At 44.9% G+C, this 22,000-nt stretch overlaps 1 protein-coding gene across 3 annotated transcripts in view; it reads right to left on the bottom strand.

Annotated features, from left to right (window-relative positions):
- Positions 1 to 20,992, bottom strand: part of NHERF4 (NHERF family PDZ scaffold protein 4) — a 35,732-nt gene extending 14,740 nt beyond the window's left edge. The window contains exons 1-5 of one of the 3 annotated variants that reach the window (XM_069224835.1): positions 20,787 to 20,992; positions 18,585 to 18,612; positions 11,312 to 11,376; positions 10,758 to 10,969; positions 1,520 to 1,727 (exon numbers count right to left, since the gene is read on the bottom strand). In XM_069224835.1, coding sequence (XP_069080936.1) covers positions 1,520 to 1,727; positions 10,758 to 10,969; positions 11,312 to 11,376; positions 18,585 to 18,612; positions 20,787 to 20,802 — 529 coding nt within the window. In that variant the 5' untranslated portion in view covers positions 20,803 to 20,992. Of the gene's footprint in view, positions 1 to 1,519; positions 1,728 to 10,757; positions 10,970 to 11,311; positions 11,377 to 18,104; positions 18,551 to 18,584; positions 18,613 to 20,786 lie in introns of those variants that run through there. The other 2 variants (XM_069224837.1, XM_069224836.1) reach the window with 2 other exon arrangements.
- Between the last annotated feature and the right edge of the window lie 1,008 nt (positions 20,993 to 22,000).

The raw sequence follows: 22,000 nt of genomic DNA, 5'->3' as shown, positions 1-22,000 counted from the left end.
TAGTGATCGGATTTTCTCACTGCATCCAAATTAAAAAAATGCTCCCCCTGTTAAACACAAATTAGGACATATTCCGCTATCTGCTGGGACGACTAATCTAAAATGATGTTTGATTTGTGGAAAGAAAGTGTGATAGCACCTGTTACTGCAGCTGAGTGAGTAACCCTAATAGTTTTGGTCAGGAAGATAAAGGAGATCTTTGGATGTGTGTAGATCTGTGTTCTGTTAATAAAGAGATTCTGGCAGACTGCCATCCACTTCCACATATTTGAGAGTAATTGGTGAAGATCATGATGCAATGTTTTACTACCATTGATCTTAAAGCAGTCTACCATCAAACTGAGTTAACGCCTGAGTCTGTCACATTACTAGTGTTATTATGACAGATGGAGCTTTCAGGCATACACGAATGCTGTTTCATCTGGATTCTGCTGCGTTGCTTTTTCAAAACGTCAGGTTTTGTTTGTTTAGAGGTACAGATGGAGTAGTTTCAGAATGATTTCTTGTGTACATGGACTCTGCAGATCATCATTATCAACTGCTTGATAAAATTATGTCAATTTTAAATTAAAAGGACATGACCATTTGTTTTGATAAGTGTGAATACTTTGCTACTGAAGTAGAGTATTTAGGAAACTCTATTTCTAAAGAGGGTATCTCACCAAAAAAGGGGATTTGTTAAAAGCCTTTCAAGCAATTTGAAAACCAATTAACAAAGATCAAGTTCAGTAGTTTTGGGGTTTACATTAATATTATTCCAGAATTGTAAAAAGTGTTCTGATATTGCTATGCCATTAAAATATTTTACCTAATAAGGTGTTAAAATGTGTATATGGTTAAGTTGGTAAAAAGAAATATTGTTGAATCTCAATTATTGTCTCATTTTTCAAACACTACATTGAACATTGTTAAAGTTATTGAAACCCAAAAGGATTAAGTGGAGGATTAAGTCAGATTAAAGCAGGGGTCTTCAAACTTGGGGGCTGCTATTGAGTGTCTGCTGTTTTCATTAGTTGATGTGGCATTTTGTAAATGAGGTTCCACAATCCCTGAGAGTTGTTCCTGTTCCTGAGCGTTTGTGGGTGCTCAAATAATTACTACTACAGGTACCATAGCAGTGACAGGGCAATGCTGGGGCACCATGACACTGACGGGGCACGGTTGTGATACTGTAGGACTGCTAGGGCACTACAAAACCCATGAAGGAGGCTCATGCTGTGGTAGTCTCTGTATTTTGTTAATCAGTAAAGTGCACAGAAACTCTGAGGGGTAAGAGTAAAGCTGTATTTTAAAAAAAGCTAAATAAATAATTATCACTGAGGGCAGTGCTAAGGGTGGCTCGCCATTCTAGGGTCTGACTGCACTTACATGACAATCTGGTCCTGAACTACCAGAACTCTGTAGGTACAACAAAAGCATTGGGGGACTTATCTTGCAGTCAACTTTGTACTTTTAGGGTTCTGCTTAAAAAAAGCTCACGCACTCCTGGCTGTCACTCAGTCTCTAATGACACTCTTACCTCCTGTTGCTAAGATGCGAAACCCGAAGCTTCCCTGGTTCCGCTGAACATAGCAGAGCCTGGGCCGAGCACCAGGCTCCTGAGCTGGGGCACAAGCTGGAAGTAACATGGCCGTGTTCAGGTTACGCGCCCTGGCCTCCAAGTATGACTTCTCATCCAGGACCGCAAGCGAGACGCATCTCCCTGCTCCCATAATCTTCTGCGCGACCTGCAGGAAAGAGAGACAAGGATTTATATTTGTGACACCGAAGGAATAGTGGTGACAGTGAAGGCATGGTCAAGACAGTGAGGGGATAGTTGTGACAGTGAAGCGTTAGGCATGACAGAGCGGGGATAGTTGTGACAGTGAAGCGTTAGGCATGACAGAGCGGGGATAGTTGTGGTAGTGAAGGGATGTCATGACAGAGCGGGGATAGTTGTGGTAGTGAAGGGATGTCATGACAGTGAGGGGATAGTTGTGGTAATGAAGGGATGTCATGACAGTGAGGGGATAGTTGTGGTAATGAAGGGATGTCATGACAGAGAGGGGATAGTTGTGGTAATGAAGGGATGTCATCATAATGAGGGGACGTTGTGACGGAAATGGATTGTCATGACATTGAAGGCATCTCAGGATACAGATTACGGGGCTTCAAATATAGTGAACCCCTAAAAGTATCTAACGGTGCTGACAGGGACCCATGGCTCGGAATTACTGAGCTTCTTAACAGTTCCATGAAGTGAACTGGGATCTGAAACAGTGTCCATGCTGGGCCCTTCTCTGGGACAGTGGCCCCTGCTCAACAGACTGGCTCAGAAGCAAGTTAAAAGTACAGAATTACAAACGAAAATAATGAAAACACCTAAATCGGCCACTGAAACGAGAAATGACCACACACAAACATGATCGAAAGTACGATACATTTCGATATGGAAAAAAAATATATTTCACATATGCGACTTATATTTATATGCAGTGCCTGTGGTAAGAAAACGTCCCTGTGTGCTTTCTGGAGCATGGCCAAAAAAGCTGAGAATCTGCCAATGTGTACAAAAAAAAAAAAACCTTCGTTCATATTTAAAGGAAGGATTCTGGACCGGATTGACTGTGGAAGGGATGAGACTTAATAGGCTTAAAGAAGAGATAACGCCTTAGTTGGGCAAAGCAAACAGACTTCATCAGACCCACATGCGGGCACGGCTCTGTTTGTGTCATGAACATAACGAAGACAATACTCTCATGATGTGCGAAAATCCCCAAGGAGTCACGCACAGGCATCTTATCATCCATCCCTGAAGCTGAAGTTTAAAGGGTCACTCTCGATTGGTTGAATTATTGATGGCATGTGTCGGACAAACAGAATGACCCAGTTAAGTTCTAGCAATGCCAGTGTGTTAAGTTAAACATCCAGGGCCATATATATATGGGCCTTTGTGCCCCCGGAACGTCACACTGCAGGGCCATATTTACAAGGCCACGTAAAGACACCCTACGTGGCTCTTGATGGCCTTGTAAATATGGACTGAGACAATGCAGAGCAAGTTGCTGCATTGACTCACTCTGCGACAATAGTTGTTGCAATGGGTGTTCCTATGCAACACCCATGGATTTTGACACATTCCCACATTTACAAGGATTTGTAAAACTGGGAATGCATCAAAAGCCTACGCCTCCCCAGGAGAAGTGTAAGGGAGGCACATTGAAGAGAAATACCTTTTTTCTCCTTTTGTTATGAGTGCTGCATGCTGCAGCACACATAGAATAAGGGAAATGCCATTTGTGATTGTTTTTGTGCAGGAAGGTATCCCTTTCTGCAGAAAAACAATCATCCCCGCAATGCAGACACCCATGCAACATCGTCCAAGGGTGCCTGCATTGGCGCATGGCAGGCCATTGTGCACCAGCGCAGGAAAAAAGGAGAGGAATGCGCTGTATCTTGTAGGTACGGCTATGCCACTTTAAATATGTACGTTTTTGTTTCCCACAGTGTCCCTGCGTCTAGTTTGAAGCTATTGTTTCACATAAGTAATTTCTGAATTAGGAAACTAAACAGCACAGTTGGTACATTAACTCGGATGATGGTTATTTAAAAAAAAAGAATCCTACTATCCCCGAAGCGAATATGAAATGGAGACACTTGTGGTGATGGGACGCACTTTGCTGAGGTAAGCACCCAGAAGCTGTCCGCCAGTAGGACAATGAATATAAGATATTGAGTGAAAATGAGGAGACTGGATTGATTTGCCAACGAATATGAGACCCTTAAGCCATCATTGTCACTGGTCTCGCTGACTGAAAGGATGGAAACCTCTTCCCCACTTACTCTGGGGCACCGAAGTTAAAAGCAGATTTAAAAGACGGGAGGATTTGCTTCTCTGAGCTGCAGTCCAAGGCGTGAAAGGGCAGCTGTCCAAGAAAACCATATGCCTTTTTGCTTCCTGCGTGACTGAAAAATGTGCAGGAACTCCATAATTGACCAGTGACCGGGGAAACTAACAGCAATGACTCTTTTTCTAGATCTCTGTCTTACACGACAGCTAAAAAGATAGACAACGAAGTGCACAATGAGTAAAAAATGGCCTAATGGCATAATGGCCTAATAAAGTTGTCCAGCAGTGTGACAAACAATGGAGGAGACAGAGTCAAAAAAGGAGACTGGATTGATGTACTGCTGAATACACGTCATTGGCAGAAATCACACTTTTTGAATGTAAGTAAACCTATTCTCCACAAGTTTAAAGTGGATTTAATGGGGGTGGGGTGTTTGCTTTTCTGACCTGCAGTTCAGTTATCATCAGTGTCCAATGAAACCATTAGTGCGCGGCTCAAGGGAATGCCAAAGAAAAAGAAAAACTGAGCCTCAGTGGGCACAAGCAGCAGGAGGGCACATATAACAAGCAATGGAGAAGGGACTAGGGAAGTAATGGAGAGAAAAAAGTACCTCATGGCAACTGCGAGAGGAACACATATAAATGTATCAGTCAGTACTTGTTCCTTGCTGTGTCACAGGGACAAAACAAAGAAGAAAGTGAAACCGGATGCAGTGACCGGATGCTGACCAATCAGGATCAGTGAAATGAGTGTGAGTACGATCCTTACCAATAGTAAGCAACAGGCAGGCTCCAAGCCCCTTTTAGATTTTTTTTTTTTTAAAGAAACAATAGATTGTCGACTAGTAACAGCTCGAGCGATGTTTAAGGCAAGACCTAAAAACTAGGAGAAATAAAGGTATTTCTCCAGGTTGCTCCTCCCTTATGGCTCCCAGGGGAGGTGCAGGCTTTTGGCACATTCCCAGGTTCAGAAATCCTTGTAAATCTGGGAATGCATCAAAATCAGTGGGTGAAGCTTGGGAACACCCACTGCAACACCCATGGAATGCCTCTCTGTTGCAGAGTGAGTCAAAGCAGCAACTTGCACTGCGTTGACTAAGTCCATATTTATAAGGCCATGAAAAGCCACAAAGTGACGTTCCAGTGGCAAAAAGAACCTTGTAAATATGGCCCTAAGTGCCGGGGCCCAAAGTTTTGTTCCGAAGTCAACAGCAGGTGCTATCTAATTTCGGAGTCTGCCCCATAGGCAGAAAACAAATTGGCACACCTGATGAACTTGAGTCATGCATCTCATAAGCACATGGTTCGATGTGCACAGAACAAGTACTACTTTTTCTTATTCACTGTACAGTTACCGTATGGCAGCAACAATATAAGCTTTGCCACACATGTGTACATGGCAGGCACATTATAATTAGCAGCAATACTTCATTTTAGTCTAGGCAATAATCCCATGGCATATGTGAGCAGTTCATCCTCTCCTGTTGATGTTGTCTTGTCCCTTCTGCTTTAGTTAATCATTTTAATCTCTGAGATCTAGACGCCAGAAAGCATAGCTTTCATGTAGTAACAAACTGAACGTCATTAAGGGCCTGATTTATGAAAAGTTAACAAATTTAGAAAAGACCATTTTATTTTGTACATTTCCACTGCTTTTGCATCAAAAAAGGACACAAATGCGGGGCAAAAAAGTATAAATATGGGCCTAGATTTTGTAAGTTTGCGCTGCTTTTGCGTAAAAAAATGACGCAAAGGTAGTGCTAATTTTTCATAAATCAGGCCCTAATGGACAGATTTCAAGAAAAATGGAGAAGCGGTGCTGCGTCAAAATTGGCAGCGCCGCGCTCTGTCACCTTAGAAACGTAGGGATGCGCCGTACTTATGGGAATACGGCACACCCCTGCATTTCCCCCTGCGCTGGTGCTAAATTTAGCTCTCGGCGCCAATGCAGGCATCCTTGCACCGTCGTGCAAGGATGTCTGTGTTGAGCGGTGTGATTGTTTTTGTGCGGGAAGGTGTCCCTTCCTGCACATAAACAATTACTAATGGTGCTTTGGCACTTCTGTGTGTGCTGCACAATGCAGCACACACACAGAAGTGCAAAAGCGTCATTTTCAAATGATTGTTTATGTGCAGGAAGGGACACCTTCCCGCACATAAACAATCATTTCTGGCGTTTTGCTTTTTCTATGCGTGCGGCAGAATACAGTACACATAGAAAAAGCAAAAAACGAGGAGTAATCAAAGTATTTCTCCTTGTTGCGCCCTGCTAGCGCCACCCCCGGGGGTGGTGTTAGATTTTGGCACTGCCTCAGGTTTACGAGATTTCATAAATCTGAGGCAGCGTCAAAATAAAATGGGTGTTGCTCTGGCAAGCCCACAGCAACACCCATTGCACATCCCTTCCACGCACAGTGCTGCGTGGGAAGGGGCCGTATTTACAAGGTGGCGGTAAGCCACAAAAAGTAGCTCCTGTGGCGCTAGGGGCCTATAAATACGACCCTAAATTGGGTAAAATAGCACCTGTGCTACGAAATGGCCGAACTGAAGAATAAAACGCTATACAAGAGCAAGTTATGAGAAGGTAACAGTTGCCCTATATTGAAAGACTAGAAGCTAGTTTAAAAAAATGATTAATTTAAATTACGTATGTCATACAAAACCTACAAAAGCTGAAGGGTGTATTAGATGTACATTAATCACTGTTATAACATTGCTCATGGAGTCGAAGCAAAGTACCACTGGAAGTTAGCAGAGCAAAGGTTAACTCTTAAATAAGTCGCTTTGCGAAGAAAATAAAAAACAGAATTCGCAGACTGAAAAAAACACAACGGGGTGTCTCACTGATACTCAAGATATTAATAGCGGTGGTCTGGCCTGACCAGTGAATCTTTCTAGCGAATGACCCTACCCTTAATACGATCTTAGATTAGAGTCGCTCGTTTTGGGGAAACAGAACGATAAAGCAAGATAATAACCTGATGTACGTCATTGCTACATGAAGATAAAAAATACGTTTACAGTTTACACTATGTATAAAATACAGTCGGTTTCAACTCTAATTACTGAACTTTTAGGCCTTCTGATAAGGGTGCATGCACAAATGAAACGAGCTTCTGAACAACCTGGCCTCAGTCGTGACGCAACCAGAGGACAGAACTGCCTTCCTGTGGGTTATACGAAGAGAGCAAGAGGGCGAGAGCGAGAGGAGGTCCGAGAAAAAGAGCAAGAGGGAGCGAGAGAGAGAGAAGGAGAGCGAGAAAGAGAGAGAGAGAGAGAGAGCGCGAGAGAGTGAGAAAGAGAGAGAGAGAGAGAGAAAGAAAGAAAGCAAGCGATAGAGAGGGAGAGAGAGCAAGAGAGAGAGAGAAAGAGTGAGAGAGTTAAACAGAGCAAGAGAGAGAAGGGGTGAGAAATAGAGAGCGAAAGAGAGCGAGAGAGCGAAAGAGAGCGAGAGTGAGAAAGAGAGAAAGAGCGAGAGAGAGAGAAAGCGAGAGAGGGAGCGAGAAGAGAGAGAAGGAGAGCGAGAGAGAAAGAGAACGCGAGAGAGAGAGAGAAAGAAAGAAAGGGAGAGAGAGAGAGACAGCGAAGGTGTGTAAAGAAAGTGAGAATATCCACGTAGCAATGACTCCCTACACCAGAAAGCGGAAAACCCCTCCCCCCTCCTCTGCATCGGCCAGATCCCTGACATCAGTCGGCTGTCCATCAGCAGGCCACCACACAGGGTGCCCTTCGCCCCAGTCTCAGATCGTCCCACACAGCAGGGACCTAATAAGTGCTCCAACTCACATCACTCTTTCCCAGTGCTTAATTTGTGCTTATTGTTTCCGGTGCTGAGCAGTAGCACTTATTTTTGAGGGCCGGTGCTTATTCCTATGCCTCAAGCACTCACTGCGAGCAAAAGACACGTATGGGAAAGACGGAGGAAGAGAAAAAAAGAAAAGGCGGCACAAAGGGAGAAACCAGAAAGCTGCAAGAGTGAGCTGAAGGTGCAGGAAATGTCTATAAATGGACTGAAAAGGCCCGAGATGGCTTCAGGATTACTCTGCCTCAGAATTCCGTACTCGCACATTTAAATGCAGCAGCCGTGTGTTTAAGAGGAGGGCTTTGGGCACCGGCACCTTTTTATTTACAAATTAAAAACTGCTCTCTCCCCCGCCCCGAAAAAAAAGAATATTTAAATCAGTAGCAGAAGGGGGGGGGGTGGGGGGGATAGGGTTGGCTTAATTTGCTGCAGGCTATAAAACGCATTGTTGCCTTACTTTTCGGGTTTTGAGTGTTTAGCTTTTGTTCCACGGTTCTCGCTCCCTTAATTTACACAATCCCAATTTTGGCAGCGCCCTAACATATTGTCAGCGGCTCTTGGCGCCCTTCAGTGCACAGGTGCCCTGGGCAGCAGCCTAGCTCGCCCGTGCCACGGGCCACCTCTGGTGGGGGTGCCCAGTGCCAAGAGTACATCGCCTTGGTTCCACCTCATTCCTCTTCAGTCCACCACTCGACACTCCCTGCCTCTTAAACTGCCTTTTGGCAAATTCTTTTCATCTCTGCTTTCTCCCTTTGTCACTGTTTTCCACCACTCTCTTCTGCTTTCTTCCCCCCTTTTGTGATGTCCTCCGTCTTGTTCTGCATCACAGTTTGTTGAGGGAAAAAATGGGGTCAGTCCCCAGAAATGAGAGTCAGTGGGCGCACCTGTAAGCCCTGGCACAAATCAAGCACTATAAACATCTATTACAGGAAAGATTTTCGAGTACACTTGAAGCGTCCATCCAGTAAAAGGAAAAAAAACAGTTTTTTTAATGCAGTCCTTAATGTCTATAAAAACATGTTTCTCCTGCGATGAAGGTCTTTGCTTACATGAATGTTAAGTTACTTCGGATGGAGAGATGGTGTCACGTGCTGCATCAAAGTCTTCATCGAATAGCGGTCCCCAACATTTTATGTAGAATCCCGAAAGCTACGGATTGCATTATAACCTCTGGTCAATGGCAAGTGACCTGTACAATGGGCCACAGATTGCTGCTGTCGGACATTTTGAAAGGATGTCCTTTTTTAAACAAGATGCGGTATTATACTTCTATTGCCTTGGATAATATTGATCCCGCGCTGCCTGGGTATGTTTTAGATGCCGAACTAATGTCATGGGTTGGTTACAGTTTTTTCTCACTTGCCCTGCAAGGAAGGAAATATCCTAATCTATTTGCCACAGAGCTTAATTTGTAAATAAAAACGTGCCGGTGCCGGAACACGGAATACTGAGGGGGCGTAATCCTGAAGCCATCTCGGGCCTCTTCCATCCTTTTACAGCCACTCTCTGCCCCCTCAGCTCACTCTAGCAGCTTTCTACTTTCTCCCTTTGTGACGCTTTTTCGTTTTTCTCTTCCTCCGTCTTTCCCATATGTGTCTTTTGCTCGCAGTAAATGCTTGAGGCAGAACAATAAGCCCCGGCCCTCAAAAATAAGTGCCGGTGCTCAGCACCGGAAACAACAAGCACAAATTAAGCACTGAATAGGCTCAGGACAAATATTCAGTCTGACCCATACATAGCGCTATTAGGTTACTGTGAGAGATCTTCCAAAATCTGCACAGTATTTAATATATATTGTCATTTCATTTTCACGATCTCTTGTCCTTCAACCTTGAAAATCGTATGAAATTCCAACCATGGAGTGTTGGCATTCTAAAATGGTCCGTGAGAGAATGTTTGAACCTTTACATGCCATGAGAAACAATTGTCTGGGTAAATTCCAAGCGATTTGGCATGATTTTGATGAACGCCTGGAGGGATAGTAAGTTATACAATTCTTATCGAAGTTATTTTGTTTGTAATTTTTAGGATGCCTTGCAAGTATTTTCTGGTTACTATAATGCTCTTTTCTTCTTTTTGTGTTTCTTTTTTCATGCATTGCGCTGCCAAAATGCACTTTATCCATGCACTGAATAAATGCAATGTTTGCTTTTGATCCCACACAATAAAATATTTTAAGAGGGGCTTCATCTCTAACAATCACCAACAGGTATTCTTGAATGTGCTTTTGTTTGATGTCTCTTTGTGTTTTCTACCTATTGTGACATCATTTACCGATAGCCACACAAACCATTCAGCATTTCTCACAATCACTATTACGCATTACAGAATGTTGTTTTATGTCTGCTTGGTTTTAATATTTATGTTGACATCATTCACTGGAAGACGAATATAAGGGAACATGTTGTAGACAAATTGGAAAGGTGCAGTCTAAGCATCAATCTGCATTGTTGGTACAGGACAGATGTTGTCACGTTACCCTATTTACTTATTTTTCTGAGATGTGACCGGGAGAATTAGGTGGATGGCGTGTACCTGGACCGTTAAAAAAGTCTGGAACCAAATGTTGTCAAAGGGATTAAAAAGTGCGCAAGCATTTTCTCTTCAGCAAATAAAGATTGCAGGCTGTTTGTCTTGAGAACGCCTGCGCTGCTTCGCATTTGGGCCCATATTTATACTTTTTTTTAGCGCCGCATTTGCGTCATTTTTTGACGCAAAAGCCGCGCAAACTTACAAAAATTGTACAACTTACAAAATACAATTGTACAATTGTATTTTGTAAGTTTGCGCCGCTTGTGCGTCAAAAAATGACGCAAATGCGGCGCTAAAAAAGTATAAATATGGGCCTTGGTCCGGTGCAACACGGTAGAAAAGCGTTTGTGTAGGTCTGAGATGCTTCAGCAGCAGTGCAAAAAAAAAGGTGACTCGGGCTACAAATGTCTAAAAATGGAGCGCACATTAGTTGAAAATTACTATTCAGTGTGTAATATTTAATCGCACTCTTTTAGGTGTAACTCCAGCGGAGTCAGCTGCTGGAGAAGCAGGGTGGAGAGTAGAAACAGGCAACAGAGTATGGGCTCCACCAGCACCGGACCGTGGTTCTGGGTGCAAAGTATCTCTCCTTACCTTCATGGGATTCATGTCGTCTACGTACTCCCCGTTCACCTCCAGGAGCCGATCTCCATCCCGCAGCCCGCCATGTTGAGCCGGACCGTCGACCTCCACCTGTCGGATGACATGTCCGACGCCACCAAGCTCCTGACGCAGGAAGAAACCAAAGGTACCTCCTTCTGACTTGGTCAGTGAGCAGAAACGGGGCTTTAGAGGACCCTCGGACTCTGAGGGAAGAAATTAGTATGGTATGTATTCACCGAATGAAGATACCTAACTTGTTCCAAGATATATTTTTTGACCTTTCTTATGTGCCTTGAAAAAATTATGGCCCAAGACTCCAAAGTTCTCTTAACGCAACTTCCATATCCCATCCCCACTCCTAGCAGTAAGTAACATTCACCTAAGATTACATATGAATTTATACAAAGCAGACCAGCGGATTTCCTGCCCCACATGAATGACTTATCGCTTGCCATAAGCCTGCCGTGGTTGTATTCCTCCTCCCTCCATGCCCATCCTCAAGAAAAATAGTCCCAATGCGAATCAAATTGCAAATACGGACTCACCGATGTCATCCGTCAGGGACAGTACCGGGTTGTCAATCCCTAGCTTTGGGTTGAATTGAAATTTCCTAAAATGAACAATAAGCATAAAGGTAAGTGCGGTGTCACTTTGCCCTTTGTCTCCACTCCCTGCATACACACACACACTATTACATGCAGCAAAACAACCTTGGGTGTGATGTGCTAGAGTTGGTGTGTCCAAGTAAAAAGGCAGGAGGACATTCACATGGCTCGTGGCAAGAAAGATATAAGTTCTGCTTCGGTAGAGCATACTGAGTGGCAGTGACTGAGTGAATCTGATAGGCTAAGGCCCTGAAGGGCTCTGGGTCTGGCTTTGAAGGTCTGTAGCAGGAAAAGGACTTCTCGGGGAGGTGGAACTAGACTCTCCAGGACTCAAGAAGTGGACAAACAGAACTAGTCTAGTTCAAGTCAATGCTGGACATATTCCCCCAGACATTTCTTGTTGCTTGCAATCTTTAAAACTGGAGACAGACCCGAAGATGGCAGGACCTGTTAAAACCCCTACTGTTCATACCATAAGTAAGGCAGCAAGTGGGCAGCACGTGGGTGACCCACAACGGATAACCGCAGTCAAGCTACAAACCAGAGAGTGAGACAATGTTGGGTAAGACTCTTCCAAGGTCGACTGGCTCATAAAGCAATCAAGCAGTGCCCGATGGGCCGGCCTCATCTGTCAGTGTGTGGGCCTGTTTTTTCGGCTGCTGGGCCGATTTTTACTGTTGATTTCCCTGTTATTAAAAAAGACATAGCTTGCAGCAAACTTTGATCCAAGCAAACTCTCATCCCGCTCAAAAGACTTATACAGGAGGCCTTTAGAAATTCAGAATTGCCCCAATTTGCAAACAAGGGCCACTTTTTAGCTTTCTAAATCACCAATGAGAGCCACTTTTATTTTGGTAACTGGGGCTATTATCTATCTCAATCTGAGCTGGACTCTTCTGCTTCACACAAGCACTGGGACAGTCCTTGGACCTGGCACAAAATTAGGAACCCGATAAGAAATATCACCAGTCCCTACAATACCACCCTAGTGTACCACCACAACCGTCACCCCAGCAACACCAGGGCAGATTTGGGAGGTAACAAGTAAGTAAGAATTAAAATAAAAGGGATAGACACATGTACCTTCAACTACAACGCCAGGTACCCCCACATTATATAACGATATGTATGAAATACCCAGGCTCCTTTATGAAGTAGCATAAAAATCAATATATATGCTGGACATAAGAATTTCGACCAGGCAATCTAGGAATATCAGATGACAAGATCTCACAGATTTCCAAAGTGATGGAAAGTTCAGAAACTTTACCCCTTTCTACCTGTATCTTCCAGCATCTGACGCAAAGCACCTCTGTGTCAGTCTGCAAAAATGTGAGGAGGTGGCACACTTTGTAATGCTGACACCACAGGCCTGCCAGGCTTTTAGCGGAATACACTTTGAGCAGTTTTTGTGTACTGCAGCGTTTGCCATTTCCTTGGCATCCGAGCACTGTTGGGGTCTTGTAATATGGAATAAATGTGGGTTGCCCAAAGGAATGGGTCTGTGGTGCGGATTAGTGCCAACTGTTGGCTGTGGATTTAAACGCGGGGCCATTTGTTGTAGGTGTGTGTTTTTTACCTTGATATAGCTTCGACCTAATCTGGTAAATGTGGTCAGTCTCAGCCATAGATGAGCTTCTCACAGATACCCTACATCTTTCAGTGAGCTGTAGGGCATACATTTTCACAACACAACTATATCTGTAGACGCTGAGGGAGTTTTCAGTAATAGACACAACCATCAGAACCAACATATGCACCACGCAATCACGACTCAGGGATGGCACAGCTTCTTTCCCCCGCCAGTCAAGAAACTACACAGTCTTAGCTCGACAAGCTTCTTGCTGACATATCAAAGGTGTAACACAGCAACTTTGCCTTTCAGGACTGCAACATACACAGCCATCAAAAGGCACTACAAACAATGCAAACAGAGCATTGGTGCGACACTCGACCATCGCCTCTGAGGACAGGGACCTACAGAACCCGCACCAGAGCTTTATCTGTAAAGGAATAGGTGCCAATGCTCAAATTTGTCTTTAGGAGCCTGCTGCCAATGCTGCTGATGCTGCTGGGTGTTGGGGTTGCTGAACACCAAGCATATCAAATATTAATTCAAACTCATGCCTTTTTCATCAACTACCATCCACTCCTTGCCCCTCTGTCTCACTTTTGCGGTTCATTTTCATGTCTGTTTTCTCCCTTTGTCACTGTCTCCCCATCTTTCTCTTCGGTCACCTTTCTCCCTTTTCTGCCTGTCTGCTCTGGATCTCTGATGATGACAAATAAGTGCTGATCCCTTAAAATGAGTGGAGGTGGGCCCCACATGCAACCACCACCTGAAATTCAGCACTGTCCCTCACAAGTCAAGGCAAACACAATCCAAACAGAGCTATGTGTGACACAGCTCCAACTCCTCACTGGAAACAAACTTCAGAGCCACTGCATCATAAGCGCCTTGCAAACAGATTAGAGGTGACAGCATCACTGCCTTTCAAGACTGTAACATAAAGAGCTAGTACGCCTTACAACGAACACAATGCAAACAGAATCTACTTGTGGCACAGCGTGCATGACTGCCTCTCAGGACAGGAACCTTGAGCATATAGAAGCCTTCACAAGCGCAAAGCAAACAACAAAGGTGTGCAAAAACACCCTCGCCTCACTGGAAACAAACCAACATGGCCACCTCACCATAAGAAACCCGCACGTAGATCATATTTGTGACACAGCACCTACACTTCAATGGACAGGAACCTACAAAGCAAACACAGGTCATCACAGACTCAATGTAAACTGAACACGTGTGACACAGCCCATTGCCTCTCGGGACACAATGCCACAGTCACTGCACCAGAAGCACCTTGTAAACAGATCATAGGTGTGTCACAACACCTAAGCCTCAAAGCTCAGGAATATATAAAGCCACAACAAACCACCACAAATGTACCACTTGTCTGACCCAGCACTGTTGCATCTCAGGAACCAGACCTACAGAGCTGTCAGTCCACAAGCACCTTGCAGGCAGATAGCATGTATAAAACATCATGATCGTTTCTTAAGTTGTTTTCAGGAATCTGCTGCTTGCCAAACCACAAAGACTTTGCAAACAGATCAAAGGTGTAGCCGTGCACCATTGCCTTTCAAGTAAATGAACCTACTGTCAGGGATAGAGAGACAGAGAGCGCTCAGGCAAAAATGTAGATAATTCCTACCTTAACATGATTTATCAGATACTAAATGATGTAAAGCCTAGAATGGAAAAACATGCTGTATTGGGTCCGAGGAGCAAACTATGAATACTTCAAAGACGCGTATGCTCCCTCTGAATCCGGTATGGACTGAAGTACCAAGTAAGGGTAAAGACAAGTTAGACTGGAATCGTGAGAGTTCTAGCAATGAGATCAAGTTGTTGGCATGACATCCTGGCATAAAAGAAGCTCTGACGTCACGGTTCTTGCTTCCCAACTGTTTAAGTGGTTTGCTGATAGCTAGGAGCCCGAACTTTCTCGTACTGAAAATTTGTTGGAACTTGGAGAACTGGTTTTGGAATAGCTTTGCAGATTTATGCTCAAGGTGACCTTTTTAGTTCACTGAGACAATGGCAGAAGTTTTCTGCACTGCTTATGTTGGAAACTAGTCTGTTCGCATTTGTCGAAAAGACTTCAAGAATTTTGCTATCATGAATATGAGCCAAAAGACATTTGTTTGAAGCATGTTGAAGTTGGCTTAAGTAACCGACTGGTTACAAGGGTTAAGCTGTTCCTAACTGACTTGTTAGACATTAAAACACAGAAACTATTTCTCCTATCAGCTGCTTTTTCTCTCAGCTCCATTCCCCTTTTTCCCTTGAGTTCTCTCGAGCCTTCTATGTAAGATTTGGCTCTGGGGGGCTTTTAGAAGGACGCAGTGAGAACTGGCGTTGTCGAACATGGCACCCCTGAGGTGAAACTAAGGAACATCTTTTCTTTATTGTGACAGATTGGGAAGCCATGTTTATTTCCCGCCAGGGCACCATTGAGGTGAATAATTTCACGTGAGCTGATCTGGGTCACATGGTGTTTGGTGTGCAGAAAGAGTTGGCAGATATACCTGATGAAAAGCAGTGGTTAAAACAAGTCTTAGATCTTATGCAAAAGTCTGAAATGGCGTATGCTTCTCAGATACAGTGTCCACCCTCTCTTTCGGGGTCTAATGTTGCATCACGTTTACAGTTGGATGCTGGTATAAAGAGAAGTAGATAAAACATCAAGTAGTGAGGAACAAGGGTCCTCTATGATGGCATCATCGATTGCTATCCCCCTGATCCCTCCCAAGAGATATGACTGAAATTACATTTAATATATTTTAAATCATTGCAGTCTTCTTTTTTGTGTAGGCTTTCTTTGTTCCCTACTTCAGAATCCCAGGTGGCTTTTATTTTATCATGCCAAACTGGAGATGCTGCCTCTTGGTATATAACTTCAGTGACATTTGATCATAAAATATCTCATGATTATGAGGCTTTCAAACAAGAAAAAAAGAAACGTTTCAACAGACAAACTTTATCACAGACAGTAGGGAGTGAATTGTTACCTTTTTTAAAGCAACATGCATTTATTTAGTTGTCAGCAACATATAGCCGTATTGGCAAGCAATACTGATTCCGGACGGAAAACATGAACCAGTGGTAAATTATGCGTCACTCAACCAGTGTAGCCACAGCATCAAGAAAAGGGAGAAGAGAATTCTTGTCAGCAGACAGAACCAAATAGAACATGATAGCTGTGGTCATGTATGTAAAGCCTCTGTCCAAGATAATGACACAGCCTACAAAACTGCAGTAGGGGGCAACCGGGGAGCAAAAGCAGGGGGTCTGGGAGGTTATTGCTCTAGGAGGAAACCAGGTCACAGGCACTAGAAGATTAGACACATCTGCCCCACAAAGAAAAGTTAAGGCCATGCAAGACCTGCACCAGACGTGTGAACCCAAAAACTGGGGGGGGGGACTGCAATTATTCTTCGTACTTATTTAACACTATTTAATCGATTAGCAATTGAGGCAGACTGGCACGCAGGAAAGAAAGGATCCTTATTCATTAGGGGGTTGAAGGGTATTTTCGCCCTAATTCTTAATCATGCAATCGGTTTTGAGGACTTGGTTGATTTAATTTTACAATTAGATCATTGACTACACAAGAGGAAAGGCGAAAAGAAGAGGTTTGCAGGAAGGGTTTGGTATAAGAATCTAGATAAATCAAAGATGAAAGGGAGGACCCTCTCACCCAGAACCTACGCAGATAGGAGCAGTGAGACCACCCTTATTTACAGGACAAGAAGAGAAATAGAGAAAAAAATAATTTATGTTTATGTTGCAGGTCTAATCAACCTTTTTTGAAAGGATGTGGTAAAAGACAATCCAGGGCTTGGTCGGAAACAGTTTCTCCTCAGTGATGACTGGAGTCCATTTATTGATTGGAAGGTGCCTGACTCCAGCTAACAGGTCTATAAAAAACACAGTGGACTTGTGATGAAGACATTTAACGGTGAATGCGTCTGCTAAGGGAAAGGCATTTGAGTTAGCCACTTTGAGTGCTTCAGGAGACTTAAAAATGGCACACCAATTGTGGTGGTCAGCAAAAGAGAAAACAAAGATGCAATAAGTCAGGGCGGTAGACGGTACATTGTTAAATCTACTCATGAGACTCATAGTACATTACCATTCACTATGGCGTGTTCAGGGGAACATCAGAAAGAAATATCTTTTGATTTAAATGATGCCGCTCAAAATCAATTGATTTTCGGTTGTCCTTAATTAGACTACATAGCCTCTGCATAACCTGAAATAGACAACAAGGCCATCCAGTCTGAAGCAAAGGGTTGTCCCAAAGCCCATTCTAAGTATATGTTATGTATTATAAACAATAGGTCATCCACAGACAGCCAAGGCTGCATTAGCCAGGACCTAAACAAGGCATTACAATCATGAGCAAGGGGCTGAGGCAAACCCACCTAACACCCTCGCTATAATTGGCCTGCTCTTACTACACATATTGCAATTATGACTTTTGTGATAAATATTGGCAGGTTAAACCTGGACATATTTATTGGTGGGAAAAAACACCTGGAAGTGACCACAGCATATGAACCAAAATCTGCATGTTATTCCCCAAACACTAGATATTTTGTATTATTTAGCGCACTCGATAAACTCTGACCAGGCAGAGTTGGATTTTTTGACATCTTATAAACATCAGCCATTCAGTAGGCCACTCATAATGAGGGCCCAAGTATATATTATGTATTGGAAACAATAGGTCTTCATACTGACTGGTAAAGCTGTCTGCCACCAAGGCCTAAAAAAGTGCAGCACAGCGCCATCGCTTCACATGATCAGAACCTAGAGAACATCACAGCTCACCACGCATGGTCAAGAAGAGCACAGCAGCCTGTCGGGACAGGAATCTAGGGAGTTGCTCAAGCCACCGAAAAAATGATGCAAACAGATCACAGGTGTGACAGAGAACTATCACCTTTCAGCAAAGGAACCTGAAGATCATCACACCTAGTCACCAATGCAATCCAAAAATAACCGCACCCTCGTCCCTCAGAACTGACACTTACAGAGACATCACAAGTCCCCTCAAACATGATGACACGAGACTCAGGAACGTACTGAGCCATCCTGCCATAGCCACGTGCAAAAAAGATCACCGATGCAACATAAACCCGGAGTATGAAAGGATTCACATACCTGCAGCATAGGGGTGACGCTTCCATTAGTGCAGCAGGTGAGGTGATACCGGGCTCCGGAGGCCTGATGAGTCCACTCAGCCCTGATTATTGATGTATTTTGTAATCCAGACAGCAGCCGGAGGGGGGCAATTCCCTTATTTTCCCTAGGGCCCATGACACACTGGGTACAGGCCACTGCTGTAGCATTGGACAAATTACTAGCTCCTCTGTGACCGTAGGGGTTTTTACGGGTGTTATCAGACCCAGTCTTCAATCACCCACACAGCAGGCCTGGCCCTGCTCCAGGCACCGTCACTCGCCACTACCACATGGATTCGCAGTAACGCATAATGTATTCCTGGGAGCTGCCACCACGCCGGAGACTTCCGCTGCGCCTTCACAGTTCCCTCCCCTCAAGCGTCCACCCTCCAGCTTCTAATTCAATAATAAGCAGCCATAACCTGCATATTTCTGGAAGGGGCACGAGTGCAAAACCTACCGTGTCAATTCGTTGTCATTTCCGGTCCCTGTGAGGTAAAAGAAAACAAGGGGTCAGAGGTCATGGGCTTACAATGCTCCTCTGTATGACTGCAGCGCTTTCATAACAAGCAGAGTTCACTGCCTTATGGCGCTTAAAAAGAGATGGCCGGCGTAGAGAAAAATAAGATGTTTTTCGATAGGTTGTTAGGGCTGGGCAGGGACAGTCACATGCCAGGATAACTACCTCTCAACCAAAGGCCGTTTCCCGCTCCAACCTCCCAGCCCCACAACTCAAGCTAAGATGCGTGAAAAAGACAGGCGTTAAGGTGTAAGCTGGGTACCTTTTAGTATTAAACTCAAAGTAGATAGACCCCTCAGCATGAAACCCAATGAATAACCCCGCATCTGAAGCCCCTACTGCTGAAATGACTGATAGCCCAGCATCAGGAAATAATCCTAATTTAAACACACTGGTAACCTAGGCCCAAATAAATCCCTCACTGTAAAAGCCACTGATAACCTAGCATCAGAAAACCTCACAATGGAAAACACACTGACAACCAGTGTGGTAGCCACAATGGGGCGGAGGGTGGAGGAGCCCTGTGAGGGAGCCTGTGCGCCCCAATATTGCTGATTTCACAACTTCACTTGTGATGGTGACGCGGCATCCCAAATCCTTTCTACCCCGTGGCTTCTAGCTACACAACTGCTGGTAACCTTTGCGTGAAACCCACTAATAAGCTGGCACCAGATACCCTCTCTCTGTAAACACGCTGACAGCCAAGAACTAGAACCACCGACACAATTCACCACAGTATCAGAAAATAACATGTACATTTAAGCATAGCCGGGCACCTTCACAGTTAACTCTAACTTTTACCCAGAGAAGCTCACAGAACCAAGATGAACTCTCTGATAACTTGGCTGCGAGAAATCATGAAGGTTAGGTTTATTGATTTCCTTGCCCAAGAGCCTAAAAGCCGTTCAGTTCTTTGTGGGAGCACTACGCCCACTCTTCTTCCTCATACAGCTCTAGACCGTGCCCCCCTCCTCTCTGCTAGGGTGACCAGCTTTTGAGGAACAAAAACCGGGACAGGTCAGACATAAAAGAAGGACTAAAGACATTACTGTCACTTTTATATCTGGCCTGTCCCGGCTTTATGCGTAGCTTTTTGAATGTGTGCCTATACGTGTATGTGTGTATACAGTAACAGATACATTTCTTTCATTATTTCATACTTTGTGGCCTCTTTAACTTATGCTTCCCTAGATGATCTGGCCTTTGTCCCAAAAAACCGGGACATTTACTTAATAATATGACCTTTGTCCCAAAAACCGGGTCATTTATTTAATAATATGACCTCTGTCCCAAAAACCGGGACACTTATTCAAAATTAGGAGAAGCGTCGGGACACCAGGACAGTCCTCTAAAAACCGGGACTATCCGGGGAAATCCGGGACGTCTGGTCACCCTATTGCGCATCCTTCCGCCTCGGTGAGCTGCTTTCCCTTCACACCACCCATGGCTGGCAGGCATCTCTCATCTCTCTCCTCCATCCCTGTAGCTTCCCCCATTCGTTACGGAGGCCCCCGCTTATCTAGTGGGCTTAGTCTCTCTTGCTCTCCTCCATTCCTGCAACGCGTCCCTTCCACCCTCACAGGGCCCCATCGTTTACTACCTCTCTCCCCTCGGTCCCCCCGGCCCTCCTTTTCCGTCACCCCATAGCGCTATCACATCCTCTTTCTCCTCCATTTCTGTAGGTCCTCCGCTTCCTCACTGAGCCGCTCACCACTCCAGGGCCCAGGCTGTCACCTTTTCCCTCACACGGAGGCCCCGCCAATCCAGAGAGCAGGAACAGAGCGGGAGGCGGTGAGAGGGAAGGACTCTTTTCCTCTCTTCTTCAATTCTGCGGCTTCCCTCCTTCCTCGCTGACTCGCTCGCATCCAGGGCCTAGTCTCTCGCCTCCTTGCGCACACTGAGGCCCCCTCATCTCCGGAGACAGCCTCTCGCCACCCGTTCCCTCCATTCCTGCACCTTCTTTCCTCACTGAGTCAGTCGCTCGCAACCAAGGCCTAATCTCGCTGCCTAGCCCGCACATCTCCAGAGACCCCGCTTTAACACCTATCACCCCATTCCTGCACCGTCCTCCCTCTTCACTCGGTCGTTCTTCGTCCGGGCCCAGTTTTTCACTCTCCCTCACACCGAGGCACGTCTCCTTACCTTCCACCCTCTCCATGGCTGGCGCTTCTTCAGGGTTCCTCCTGCTGCACCGAGGTGCAAAGTACAGCGCAAAGACTGCTCCTCCTCAAGACACCTCGGGGTTAATGATTAATGAACACTCTCAAAACAGGGGTGTCTGCAAACACCTGACCTCCGAATCCCATCACCGTGGGCGCCTGACACCCAAGAGATGAGAGGTCTGAGGCCAGTCACCGCAACCCCACCACCCCCGCCCTCTCAGACTGACTGTACAATACATGCATGCTTTATTGACATTGCAAGTTAACATCTATTGCCAAGGCTCACGTGATGCGGAAGCTGGCACATACAGGGTTTCTTACAGAGGCATTTGCGGGCGCTTTCTCGTGCAGTGCGACCTCGAGAGAACAACCTCACTTCATAACCTCGGGGTCTGACTCCTTTGACTTGGGCCTACCGTCAATTTATGTGCACTACTAACTAACATGGAGCTTTGAATTCTGGTTTAATTACCGGTAAAGCCGTCATTGTGGGTCATTTCTACCTCGTGCCAGTGGTTACCCTTCTGAGGTGCACCTGGTTCCAGGGCGGAACCATAGTTTTCCCACTTCCTCCCTCCATTCTGCAGGAAGGTAAAATGACCATCCTCCATCTGGAGAATATCCTGTACATTACCCTAGCCGCTCCTGCACCAAGGCTCGCGTTGCGAACCAACAGAAGGCAGAGCGTTTCCTCTCAGAGAAATAAAAACAATGGCAATTCATTAAAATATTAACTTTTCGTCCACTTCCTTCTTCCAATCATTGCTCTCTTGAGGAATACCAAAGAAAAGACATATAATGCTAGTCGCACATGTCAGAGATGTGATAACAAAAACACATCTGATACTTGAATGATGGAAAACACACAACAGTTTATTTATGTTTGCAAACATACATCCCTCGTAAGATAGACGGGCCCCGTCTCTGACAAGTGACGGATAGCACTGCACTTTTAGGTCCAAGGTCAGGAATCTGATATCCGTCAAGCCTAAGTCTGTTGCTAAAACATCGACCCAAATCTGCAATTACAGTAGGAATTTTAGAGCAAAACACTGAGGTCCTCATTAGGAGTTTGGTGGGCGGGAAATGCACAACATTAACCCAGCTCGTATTACGCCCGGCGTAATGCTGTTGTGCGTCAGGTGCATCACCACCCATTGTGATTTGCATGACGGTGCTGGCCAGGGGGGCCCC

Source organism: Pleurodeles waltl, chromosome 3_1 (genome assembly GCF_031143425.1).
Source record: "Pleurodeles waltl isolate 20211129_DDA chromosome 3_1, aPleWal1.hap1.20221129, whole genome shotgun sequence".
In the NCBI taxonomy this organism is placed as follows: Eukaryota; Metazoa; Chordata; class Amphibia; order Caudata; family Salamandridae; genus Pleurodeles; species Pleurodeles waltl.
This window is presented reverse-complemented; position numbering and strand designations above follow the sequence as displayed.